Here is a 13,860-nt window from a genome sequence, read left to right as displayed (position 1 = left end):
ATGTGATTCATTGCACCTTGTTTATACGTTATCAATATGAACACATTATTTTTGTTTGTTCTGTATTTTCTTTTTTAAGAAAGAAAGGGGAAGGAGGGATGGAGTCTACTCTGTGCTCCTCTAGCGTTGCCTCTGGTCACTTCCCTGATCCTTTCCTCCACAGCTCTGCTCCCTGTCACTGAGGCTCAGCATGACCTTTACCTGGTCTGCGGGACTTCCCCCAAACCCTGCAGTGCCCTCGGTCTCTCACCCAATTTTGAGTGAGCAGAAGGTGCCTTGGAAAGAGTATTTTTCATGTTTCAAAAGCTTTCATAATCCTGCAGATCAATAACTAATTTTATACATTTAGCAAACCAAAGGAAAATGCATGTTGCAAGCTGGGGAGTAGTGAGTGAGTGCCCTAAGGATAACAAATTAGAGATAGAAACACAGCAAAAATTGAGGCCCAAGACTAGTGATCTGTGCTAAAAGAAACTCTCTTGCCAAATGAACAGGCAGGAAAAATCCCTTGCCTTCAAAGCCTCTGCTGACATAAAAATTCTTTGTAGCTATTTTTTTAATAGGAAGAAACCCTCTTCATTTATGAGAGAACATGTCTCATAAATATAATGAGGCAACATGTTAATCAGGGAAATTTGAATATAGATGGCACCAATAAAGTGTTCACAGTTTTGTTACAGGTGATAATGGTATATACTTATAAAAGAAAATGTTCTTGTTTTTAAAAAATGCGTATGGAATAAAATAGGGATGAAATGACTGGAATATGCTTTAATGTCTGGAATATGCTTTAAAACAGAAAAAAGAGAGCGAGAGGCACAGTAGACATGGTCTCAAGGAATTTTCAGAAACAGGTATAGACACTAACGGAATCCTACCCATATAACTTACATCCTGAGGGATACACTCATGCCATGAAGCAAAATATGTATGCTTGAGCCATATTAGCATTTAGGTTTGTAAGCTGTATTTATATTAAGTCACCAGGGAAATAGCAGGGGAAATGGCTTGTGAACATGACTGATAATTGTGGCTCTGGAAAATCTTAGTCCGAGTTTCAACAGCCAGTGAGTTTAAATTCAGGTCACATTTTCTTTAATACACAAATTATGACTTGAGCCTCCTATGATCAGCACAGGAATGGAATGGCCCCCTGATTTCTGCTCCTGGAGGTTTCCTGAGCATCTTCCCAGGATGCTGTCTTCACTGTGCTAGGAAGAGGTCACTGTCTTCCTCTCTGGCCTCCTTGCAATGACTGCCTAGTCAAAAGCTGACTCTCCTGGTATGTCCTGTGGATGTCTCTGCCCCTCTAATCTTAAAGAGCACCCCATTTTGTTCCACCATCCTAAGATAAGAGCAAAAATGTAATTCTTCATAGAGCAGCCAAAACCAGTCTGATACTTAGGACAAATATCTATGAAAGGTTGAGGGATAAAAGCAATTGAAACACCAGCCATGTCATCCAGCTCCCCAAAGGAACTCTTCTGAGAACCCCAGTCTCCCTTAAGTGGGCTGCCACTCTACTTAGTTGCCAGCCTGCCTCTAGGAATTGGAGCCACCTTGTCACTCCACACAAAGATGTTCCAAGCATTGCTGTACCCCAAGGCCCTACCACCTGACACTAGGTCCTAAGTTCCTGAGCCAGAAACAACCTCTTCCTGAGATAATTACTCTATGGTACATCCTTTTCAGGGGACCCCTCCCCCACTTTGCCCCTTGCAGCCACTGGTTATGGCTGGCCTTGTGGTCCTGATCAGGAGACTCACCATGAAATGATACCACACCTATCTGTTGAGTTGTGACATACCCTCCAACTTGCAGGATTTGGAGTCTGTTCTGGTTGGGCTGGGCCCAGTTTATGTAATTGTTATGCATGGTTCATTCTCCAGAGCAAGAAGCTCATTCCTACCCAGTCATGAAGTGCCTCACTCTGGTTTTCCTACAAATGGTAGGATTTCCTACAAGGGCACAGATAGTTCCTCAAGAAGCAGCTCTGTGCATCCAAGTTTTCTTCCATCCCAGGTCACTGAGCCCTGGGCCGTAGTGCTAAGTGATTCTGTCTCCTGGACATTCACATTACCAAGCATAAGATTTCAGAAGAAAACATCTATATTGTTTATCAATGACTTTCTAGTTTATATAAGAGTACGGGTGGAGTTTTGGGTTTAATTTAATGGAGAGCTTCTTCAAAGATAAAGTTGAGACCTCCCTGGTGATCTAGGGGTTAAGTCTCAGTGCCTATGATGGAAAAACCTCCGCCCTTAGAAATGAGAATAATCCTCCCTTCCAAATTTTGAAATGCTGATATAAAACTGGAATAACAACTATTTAAATATCTAGAGCAATTTAAATAGGTAGAGTCTCCAAGGGTGTATTCAGGCCACTGTGGCCTGAGTTCGATACCCTGCCAGGGAGCCAACCCACATATAGTGCAGCAGACCTCTTCTGTCCCCCTACTGCTCCCCTTAGCAGTGTATTTCAGTAAATCTGCCTGTCTCTGGTGAATCCTCTCAACGCCCTCACCCCACACCACTGGCCTACACACCAGTTCTATGGTAGAGGGGAGGGACGGAGAGAGACTCCACCCTTGGAGACTCCACCCATTTAAATTGCTCTAGGCATTTAATAGTTGTTATTCTAGATTTACATCAGCATTTCAAAATTTGGAAGGGAGGGTTGTTCGCATTTCCAAGGGCAGAGGTTTTTCCATCATGTTTTAGTTTTAAAGGCTTAGAAAAGTTTAAATATAAATAGTATTAAACAACAACCAGATGTAGACATAGATATGAGTCACCTGCATTTCAAGAAGGGGTCTGTATCTTACTTTTGTAAAGAACCAGATAATGAATATTTTAGGTTTCTTTGGCCGTATGTTCTCTGTTCATAAATCTAAATGGTTATCACAGAAACTCAGTCATAGATAGCTATGTAAATGACTTGGCATGACTGTGTCAATAAAAAACATTCATTTACAAAACAGAAACCACCTGGCAACTGACCCCTGCTGAGATGAAAGACAAGACAATAAATTCTGAAGAATAGATTTTGACTCTCAGGATATAACTTATTTGAGGTGAAATCCATGTGACAAAATAAATGAACTTACCAAATAAATTTATACCAAGCAATGAGTGTACATGACCTGAAGAAACACCAAAGAATGGAGGATGGAGCGGGATAAAGTGAAGTCAGTCAAAATTTTTGAAGGCCCCTATTTTTAAATTCAGGATTTGCAGGCGATGACGCATTTTGATCATTTGGGCTGGGGAACAACTTTTTAAAGCTATGTATTCATTTACTCGAGCAGCTGTGTACTGAATACTATCCCACATCCTCCATTGGAAAGAACCATCTCGTGTGCCTCTTTGAAATAGGCTTCAGTTTAATTCAAGCATTTGTTAACCCCAACTGTATGAAAAGAGACTCCCAGAAAACCACCTGCCATCTACCCGGTCATAGACCCCAGGTCATCTTCTAGTCAGATCCATGGGTCCACTTGCTGACAAGAAGATATAAGAGTTGCAGATGCAGATATCACTCTTACTATAAGCCAGTTGCTTGTAAATACAGATAGATAAGAGATTTTTAATGCCATCTTCAGCAATGGGGAAAGTGCAAGTTTTCCTTGAACCATTGTTGTTTGTACAATTGTGTCTCTACAAAAATTGCCATTTCAAGGTGCCTTATAAATGTAAAACTCCATACTGGGGAAGGCAAGCTTGCAGATAAGATCATATGCTCTGAGAATGCACATCTTACCTCATTTGCAATATCTGGAACCACTGGACTTTCCCTACATTTAAGTGCTCTCTTTGTCCAACCTTGTTGGGGAGCCAAGAAAATAAGATGGCCAAAGCAGCTTTGAATTAACCGTTTCCCTAATATCGTTAAGAAATTTGTTACGTTAGGACACAATTGTTAAAAGTAAGGACTTATTATATTAATTTGCCCCCTTTCTCCAAAGAAGAAAGGAACAGATAATGAATAGGGAATGGAATGCTTACAATGAACATGCCACTTGCCACAATAATAAAATGAAAAGTGTCAAGATAAATATGCCCTGCTTCAATCCTTCTATGAGATAGTGAAGCTCAGAGAATCAATCATGAACAAATTTTTTTTCTGCCTAAACCTGTCTTAGACTATGGTAGGAAACAAGGCAAGTCTTACTGAGCTGTTGGCTATCTTGATGTCAACACATTCAGTGGACTTTGAGGAGAATGGTCTAATTCTTCAGATCCTCTGAGGTGTGTTTAGTGCTCTCATTAAATAATAAGCTTACCACAAAAATTCATGAGGTCTTTTGAAAAACTTGTCCCAACTACAGATCCCATCAACCTCTTTGGTTTAAAAAAGAAAAGTTTGAACATCAAATGTGAACCTGCTGACAGAAGCAACAAAGTGACCTTTAGATAGTTCTGCCCATAAACCACTTATTTTGTTAACTTCACAAAATAGTCTAGGGTGGTGATGTAACCTAGTTTATATGAGTTCTATGCATTAATGTCTCAAAGAAAAAATAGATGTCATGGGTAAAATGTACACAGAAATAATATGTTGAATGCGCCCTTCTGTCTTTTCTCTTCCCTTTTAACATACTCAAGGGTATTAATCCAGGCTGTAGTGATTTCCCTGACTGTAAAGATTACCACAGTGAGATAGCCAGTCTTGTTTTCCCTAGGGAATAAATTTGCTTATTTAATCCTCATGCCAACCCAAGTAGTAAAATAGGTGAGACCTTATCTCTGTCTTTAGAGATAAGGAAACTTGGAGGCTGAAGAGAGATTAAATAGATTGTCCAAGATCACACATCATAAGGGCAACACCTGGTCTGATAAAGATTCTCAAGTTCTGTTTTAGAATATTTTGCCCCAAGAGCCAAAACCTGGACAAGAACCTGGGAAAGGCAACCATATGTAAATAACTAAGTCGTTCACCCAACACCAGCATTTTTATTGAATTCCTTCTGTGCTTTGGAGACTGGGTATACATTGGTGAACAAGCATATATCTAGCCCCATATATCCTCATGGAGTTTATAATCTAGTAAGAAAGCCGTGATATAATGAATTTACTGATAAAAATTGTGAAACACGACATAAACAAAATTACAAGTGAGGAACATGGGAACCTGGTTTAGCCTGGAGATTCAGAAGAGGACTTAAAAATAGAAAAATGAAGGGTGGGGAAAAGCAGTTCAAGCAGAAGGATGAGCCTGTACAAAAGCCTTGAAGTGGGAGGAAACTTCATACACTCCAGAAGAGGGCTGGGGGGAGAGATGAGCCAGGAAGATGGCACAAGTTAGGGCTGACAGGCAGCAAATGCCCTTCCTGCAAGATCCTGAGAGCCATATCCTCTAGTTTGGTGCACTACAGTAGTGATTCCTGATGGGAGGAATCCTAATGTTACCTCGATTAAAAAATATATAATATATATGTATGAATATATATATATATAGGTTTATGGAAGTTTATATAAGTTTATGGAAGGAACAATGGGGAAATGAATTACTTAACACTGTCTTCCATTTGCTCACTGACACACTTCATATTGATCCTTTCATTCAGTAAAAATAGAACCTATTTACCGGGTACAAATTTGCTTCTAAGCACTAGACTAGGCATGTTACAGATATTATTTCTAATCCTTACAGCACCTATACAATATAGGGTTGTTCACTTTACCTTCATACTTATTACCCTTTAGGAGGCAAAGATATTTAAAACCTTCATTGTATAGATGGGGAAACTGAATCTGGGAGGAAAAGGCTGGGCTCTGAGCCCATGCTGTCTCACCAAAACCCATGCTTGTTTCTCAGTGGCCTCCGGAAACAGGAGGCATCTGGATAAATGGTCTTTAACTGTCCAACAGTGAGATTCTTGGATTTTTGTCCATTCACAATTGTGAATCACTACCAAATGCCAGACCAAAAAAAACTTCCAATAACAGAGTTAATTTTGATACATTAATGGCAAGGTAGAGAGAGATCGTCATGAAAACTTCATTCTTCAGTGGGTGGTAGCTTAATCACAGAGCTCTCTGAGGAGTCTTTTGCCCTCGGGTGTTTATTTTTAAAGCATGCTATTGTTTAGCTCATGACAACTGCTTTCTTAGCAGTGTTTTTATAAAATTGTTCTAATAGATTATTACTGCTTTGGTCAGGAGTCAGCACCCCAGCCCATCAGAGCCTGCTCCTGAGGTGGATTTTTAAAATGAAGAGCTAGGGGGCCTTCCTGGTGGCGCAGCAGGTTGAGTACAGTGCTGTGAAGCTGTCTGCTGCCTCTGCAGCGCAGGTTCCCGGTTGGCCAGGGAGATACCCACATGGCCCAGCAGACCTCTCCTGTCTCACCCACTGCAGTGTTTTCAGTCGTCTGCCTGTTCTGCTCCCCGCTCTGTCTTTGGTGAATTCTCTCACCCTTGCATGCCTGACCCATACCCCAGTTCTTGTATAAATAAAAATAAATCTTTAAAAAAATAAAATAAAAAATAAAATGAAGAGCTAGTAGGTACCTCTAAATTCTAAGGACAACCTTGAATTGTATCCCTAGCTATGGCCCTGACCATAACCTAGCCTCAAAACAGACCCTGGTTTTAAATGACAATCCCAGACTCTCTGGTCACTGGGTTACTGGGGAAAAAAAATTAAACTTGTTAAAGGTAGTAAAGCAAACTTTATTCCAAACCTTCACAATAGGTGCAGGGACCACTGCCAGTGGCATTTTGCAGTAATGGAGAGATTGTGCTCAACTCTGAATACAGCATGGGCAAGTGGGATTTGATAGCTAAAGATCGGGGTGGCAGTCAATGAGTGAAAATATTAAGAGGTTGATTTAGACTGTTAAGTTGATTTAGCTAGGACCCCCTAGCTAAATCTAACAGTCTTCTTTCTGAAGACAGGCCAGGTAATCAGGATGGAGGATGGTGAAGGAGGAGGAAACAGATTAAGAATCAGGGGGGTATTCTAGTTCAATTTAGCAGAGTTTGTGCTAGCATTGGGTTTTGCAAGGAAGTGCACAAATGGGCCTAGGAGGAGGGTCAGGAGCCTGACTAAACTGTGGTCAAGCAAAGAGTTTGTCATAATCTTACTCATCTTTTTCTACCTGTTTTCAATTCAACTCCGAAGTACTCCTGGTCACCCCCACTTGGTGACACCTTTCGGTCCTTAAGTACCTGTCCTCTGCACAGTGCTTTGCGGAGTCTCAGATTTTTAAACTGGATGGGAAAGATCCAATTTGTAAAATTTTCAGTCTGTCACAGAACAATAGTCAATGAATTACTAGAAAAAAATTACTGTTTTTTATTACATTCAGCAGATTAGTTAAATTACTGTTCAATCACTCTAAATGTTTTAAAATACTTTTGATTCTATGCAGATCTTGTTGTACCTATTTTGTAGTGTATGAGCACACAGTCCCCTCTCCTTTGCCAACTCCCAGGGGCAGGTATAAGGTCCCAGAAGAAATGAATCTTGGGTGGATTGTAAAGAGAGGTGGTTCTGTTGACATTACCAGATAAGGAATGGGCTGAAGGGACCCAGATGGCTAGTGAGAGTAAAACCTCAGAGTAAAGCACAAAGATTCACCTGTTTGGTGCTAAGGTGGACATGCTCCCTGACATCCCCCAGTAAGTGACTGGGGGCCATATCTCAACCCCTGTGTCATACTGGCTCTGTCCATGTGCTGCACATTCTAGACCAGCACTGGTGAAGGACATGGTCTCTGTTTGTGCTGTTCATATAGTGGCCACAAGCTAGTGAGCACTTGGAAGTGGTGAGTGTGACTGAGGAATGGAGAGATGCTCTCTTCAGAATCTAACTTCTGGATCAGAGTACCATAACATCCACTGGCCTGACGCCACAGGTTCATAACAGAACTATTGCCACCAAGGCAGCAAAAGATGGTTCTTAGGGGAATGGAGAGAAACTTACTCTTTTTATGTAAAAAGCACATGTGTGCATTTAGTACATGAACAGATGTATAGTTTATCTATGGTATTAAAATTTAATGGGGTGAGCCATTAGGAAAATGTATAAGGCTGGGGTGGAGGGCATGGAGGACACAATAAAAAAAATTTGAAAAATACTAAGATATGAAATATAGCCTCACATGGAGGCCTATTGTGAGTGAAAATCAGCTTGGTTGGCTACCTGAGAACCAAACCACCCTGTACTGGAGGTTTCTAAGGAGACTCCCTGATGAGTTTCTGGTCTCTGACACAGTGGATCTTTGAAATGGGCTCACTTTGTAACATGTAGACTATCTGAAAAAAGTGCAACTTTTTCTGTCTTATAGACAGCATTGAGTGAGAAATTCCTACAGTACTTTATTTAATGTGCTGTGAAGATCCAGAGAACAATAAGCTTCAGGCCTTAGAACAATATAGTCGGTGGCGATGGAAATATATACCAGAAGAAAAAGGGCTATCCTCTTCCTCTCTCCTGCCTTGTGCTGGCAAGGTAACAAAGTTGTACTGAATTTTCTAATGGGATTGCATTTGAGTTTGTTTTTTCAACATTACTGAGCATCCACTGTATGCTGGACACTCTGGTAAGGTCTAGAAATTGTGCTGTCTAATATAGCAACCATTCCCCACATGTGGCTATTGAAAATAAGATTATTTAAAATTAATCAAAATTGAGATTAATTGAACAAAGTTAAAATTCAATTTCTCAGTCACACTTGCCACATATCAAGTGCTCACTAGCCACCACCACAGGTAGCTTGTTGCCACTCCATGGACAGTACAGCAGAGACCATTTCCATCATCACAGAAATCCTTTTGGGTGGTACAGACAAGGATTCTGTAGTGCCTAGATAGTGCTCATATGACACAGGGTTAGGAATATGGTTTTTAGGGTCAAACCTGGGTTGGGATTCCAGCTCCACTACTCACTGGCTTACTACTCACTCACATGTTACTTGGCCTGTTTGAGCCATAGCTTTCGCCTCTGTAAAGTGGGGACACTAATGCCTACCTTGTGGGATTATAGTGAAAAAAGTGATGATACACTTAACATGTTGACATTCTCAATACAGTGTTCGTTGTCATCATCATTTTTATTATAATTTTCATCATCATTGTTATTACTGCCAGCTGGAAGATTTAGACCATTGAGACACGTATTTTATATTCATGTTAAGTTCAGTAATGTTCCTATTATAGAGGTTTCCTAAAGCTACACTGTTGCCCTGAATGTATTCCCTCTCTCTTTGGCAGTCAACCCCCACCCCCATCACATTATTTATCATCCAAGAGCTTGGATTTGGGAACCAGATCTTCCCCCAATCCGTGCTAGCTAGAGAGGTGTAACTCCAGAGATGTGGAGAATTATGACCGTTGACTTGAATAAATTTTAAGATATCCAGAGGAAATGTAGAACTGAGGTAGCTTTGAGGAATGGGAAACAACCTCTTTCTGAAAGTAACTCCTATATAAGATAGTTCTTTCATCTCTGGTGGAGAGGAGTTGGCTGACTGCTTTGGGGATGTATTTGTATAAGGTAGTTCCACCAAGAATCTCAGCATTATGAAGCCTTTTATTGCCAGCTGAATCCTGGAATAGAAGCAGAGGCACCCACCCATAGCCCAATCATTAACACAAATTAAGATATATTAACATATGCTGGAAACAATTACCCACATAGATTTAATTTGTTTCACTGCCTGAAGAAAATCCTCGAGAGGGCACAAAACACAGACCCAAAAACAGTTCTGCAGCTACCCTGTGAACCTGTCACTTGTCACCACCTAAGGCCTGGGAGCCACATAAATTGGACATCTACCAAAGGACAATTTATCTGAAAACACAGCCTCTCTTAGATCAGGATTACAGGTGCTTATACATGTTGCTTGGAGCTCTGTATAATTGGTGATTTTCTTGCCTTTTTTTTTTTTAAAGCTACTGTTATTGTTATTATAACTATTATTATTTATCAAAGCAGTGTACAGAGCTCTAAAATGAAATAGGTTTGTTTTATAATCACATAATTATGTAGCACTCATATATTTGCATTATTGTCTGCTTTTTTTCCCTAAGAGACCAAAACTAAATATGAGATAGTTTATTCATTTCTGATTGGTGGTCTTCAGTGTCTCTTAATTTTTTGTTGTTTTGTTGTTGTTTCTTGAAGAAATGGCTTTTTTTAAATTGTCTTGCCACTAGGAAAAGAAAGTCTTCTCTTCACACCAAACTGTTTTTCCTGAAGAAAGAGAATAGACTCTGTCATCAAGGTTATTCTAGGGCCTCCCCGGTGGTGCAGCGGTTGAGCGCTGGGTTGCGAAGCTGCCCGGCAGCCTCTGCAGCACCGGATCGATCCCCGGTTACGAGGCTGCAGCACCGGTTCGATCCCCGGTTACCGGAGGAGCAACCCACATGGTGCGCAGACCTCTCCTGCCACCCGCTGCTCCCCTCAGCAGTGTACTTCAGTCCTTCTGCCTGCTCTGCTCCCTGCTCTGGCTCTGGTGAATTCTCTCACCCTCCCGCGCTTCTGACTGTATCCAGTGCTTGTATAAAATAAATAAAGAAATCTTAAAAAAAAAAAAAAGGTTATTCTAGGATCTGACTGTTGCAATATGCCTATCAAATGGTAATTGCACAATCTTGTCCCGGAGGTTGGTGAATGGGCTCTTAACAACACCCTGGTTTAGCCAGACTCCTTTTCTCTAAATATTAACTTCCAAAGGAGCAATCAGCAGCGAGAGGAATCATGTGTTTAGAATGAGAAATGACTTGTTCTGTCATCATCATGATGATAGCTTTCTTAAAGGTTTTTCCTGTACATCAAATATGTATGATTATATGTGAGACGCATAATCCCCCAGTCATTTCAAAAAAAAATGGATAGGTCTTTTAGAATGTGAGGAGTGAATATAAAAGCTACTTGTGCATGCTGGTAGCCTTCATGGGGGTTCTACATAGGGTTGCCCCATGACAACTTACTTCTTCATTTTTCCTACTACCAAGTACTTGGGATTTTGCAGTTATAGGAAACTCATGCATGTTGAAGACAATAAATCACTTTCTATTTGATTTAAAATGTGATTTTCATTTTGGAAATCAGGCAGGTCTGAAACCTTCAAAGGACAGCTTGCCGAAATATGGTTTGGTTGCTTCTCCACTTGCTCCATGTCCCACATAGAAACAGTACAGGTAGAGAGATGCTTTCCATTTATGTGAACATCTTTGATGGAGAACAAAGGTTTCTTGTAAGAGAGATGTATGCCTTCCACCTCTTCAGCTGTCCTTGGCATTCAAGTCAGCACTTTCAAGTTCAAACAGTATTCAGTCATTTTGTTGGCAGCCAAAGATTACTTCAAACTAGATCTAATACTGTGACTCTAAGTCTGTTAAATTATCTGTGCCCACAGAAATTTTTACTTGTTTTTAATTTCTTTGAGACATAAATTTTAAGGTATCTCACAATGTTAAGTTATCTTCAGAGTGACTCTATAGCAGTAAGAAATCTGTAGTTTATAATACAGCATTAAAAAGAGAGAGGATAAAGAACTATAAAATTACCTCAACTACATTTACAAAAAAAAAAAAAAAAATGAAGAAAAAAATTTTACCAGAATATTAACTATGGCTGAAGAGATAAAGTGATATTTTTCATCTTTATATTTTTTCTTTTTTTAGATAATAAAGATGAACATGCATTACATTTATAATCACACATAAGGGTTATCTTTTTAGTTGATTCTGAGCTTCCTGACAGGAAAGGCAGAAAGGAAAACAATCCTGAGTTAGAGGATTTTTCTTTATATGATGAAAGGACTGTCTCACATCTTCAAGATAAAATTCTCCTGGATACTGAATTCCATAAGGTGTTTATCATGAAGGCTGTCAAGTGATGTAATGTATGAACTTAATAACGTTCATAAGGAAGTCACATAGTAGAAGTCCTGCTGACTGTGTCTCCTGACCACCTCCTAGCCAGGAGCCAAAGGTGTTGGCTGCTGGCTGAGGCAGTGGGATTTAGCCAGAGGGGAATTTGTGCTTCCTGGCTTCTGCTTCTCCGTTCTGTGTCAGGAATCTCGAGCTGCTGCTTTTGCCCACCGCATCTTATCCAAACAAAATATGTGAGATAGACTGAGTAAAAGCAGAGAATAGTTCTCTTTATCCCACACCTTGATGATTGAATGCCAGCAGTACTGGAAATCAAACTCTGAAAAATTAATGTAATTTGACTTCTCTTTCAGGTGTTGCTGCACTAGATTCCAATGTATCTGGGAAAATTGGTCTGCGTGCTGTTGTATATTATTTCTGTACCACTGTCATTGCTGTAATTCTAGGTAATATTTATTTTTGAATCCTTATCCCTCTGTGTAAATGTGACTTTTCCTTTCAAAGTAAACTTTATTAAATGCACATTTTAAAACTTTATTTTGGGGTTACATTATTGCTCCTCCATATGCTCACATATTCTACTCCCCTTCCAACAAACCACCCATAAATTTTTTTTAAAAAACAGAAAGTAGCTTTGTCAAATTACTATGAAGCTTTTGGGCTTGCAAAGCTACACAGCACCTTTTATACGAAGACTCTAATGCTGACTGAATTTCGGCCAAGGTACTGCTTATTAATGTCTCTTAAAGTTGAGTATAGAGAATATAAAACCTCCCTAAAACAAAGCAGTATCTCCCCATAAGGTTCCCAAGGGAGATACAAAGCGAGAAGTCAAGGTTATTCCTTAGCTTGCATCTCCTCCATAGCCCTGACAGGGAAGAGTAGACTATGTCCTGGCCCTTCTGTTGTCCTGTGACTCCCACCACCAGCAAAACTAGCCTATTCATCATCTTGAGGTCCCAATCTATTGGATTGGCATTTCCCCTTGGAAAAGGTGATCAAGGGCATGGACACTTGTTCTTCTTCACTTCTTTCCATCAAACAACCTCTGATTCCTTGGACAGGAATCCATTACCTCCAGAATGGCACTTTCAACAGCTTTCCATTCAAACCATTCTTCTTTACAGTTAGAGCTATCTCTCTCTGTAACTCTTCTTTGTTCTCATTCTGCCTTTAAAGAGTCAGGAGAACATTTTTCCTAACCCTAACCCTTTTTTGGGTACACAACTGTTTTTCAGATATTTAAAGGCTTGTAAAGTGAAAGGAAGATAAGACTTACTCTGTAGGACTCTCAGGAAAACAGCTAGTATCTACAGGTGAAAACTACAAAAAGACATTTGTGAGTGCCCTCACTTGGAACATGAATCACCCTCACCCCAGCACCTACCTAGGTGATCTCATAAACTTTAAAAAAAAAAAAAAGGAAAAAGAATATCTCATCAGCAGGTGTTTCCAGAAGCAATTCTGGGATGTAGCCCCTTCTTTCTCAAAAGTGAACTTTTTCCTTCTACTTATCTGTTTACACAGAAAAGTATTTAGGACTATTGCTGAGGTCCCAGTTAATGCTCAGCATTTTGGCTGGACTTTGGGGCCCCCATCCCAGTATTGCTTGGTCCCATCATGTGTAATGGTTCCAAGAAGTATGTAACAGTGGCGCCAGGTGCCCTGAGGATTCTTAATGTTCTGTGGGTGTTTTCTTTGGCCACAGGTATTGTGCTGGTGGTGAGCATCAAGCCTGGTGTCACCCAGAAAGTGTCCGATATTGACAGAACAGGCAACAGCCCTGAAGTCAGTACAGTGGATGCCATGTTAGACCTGATCAGGTAAGGGTCTTGAGAGTATGATGGTCACACAGACCCCATGCTTGGTTTAATGCTCTGCAATTGCTATCCTGAATTTTTTTAATAATGCTTGAATTATTGTGCATTTTCCTTTTGCCCTGGACTCGGCAAATCATACAGCCAATCTTCAGGCCAGGCCATGATTCCAAGAAGGAATAGAACGAACAGGCTTGTCT

At 40.3% G+C, this 13,860-nt stretch overlaps 1 protein-coding gene across 2 annotated transcripts in view; it reads left to right on the top strand.

The window, feature by feature from the left end:
• Positions 1-13,860, top strand: part of SLC1A1 (solute carrier family 1 member 1) — a 140,338-nt gene that overhangs the window by 108,821 nt on the left and 17,657 nt on the right. For both annotated transcript variants that reach the window (XM_054689817.1, XM_037493856.1), the window contains exons 3-4: positions 12,197-12,289; positions 13,552-13,666. In XM_054689817.1, the coding sequence (XP_054545792.1) occupies positions 12,197-12,289; positions 13,552-13,666 (208 nt within the window). The remainder of the gene's footprint in view (positions 1-12,196; positions 12,290-13,551; positions 13,667-13,860) is intronic.

This window comes from Talpa occidentalis, unplaced genomic scaffold (assembly GCF_014898055.3).
Source record: "Talpa occidentalis isolate TD23 unplaced genomic scaffold, MPIMG_talOcc4v2.1 talOcc4.7, whole genome shotgun sequence".
NCBI lineage: Eukaryota > Metazoa > Chordata > Mammalia > Eulipotyphla > Talpidae > Talpa > Talpa occidentalis.
Note: the sequence above shows the minus strand (reverse complement) of the source record. Positions and strands in the feature narration are given on the sequence as shown.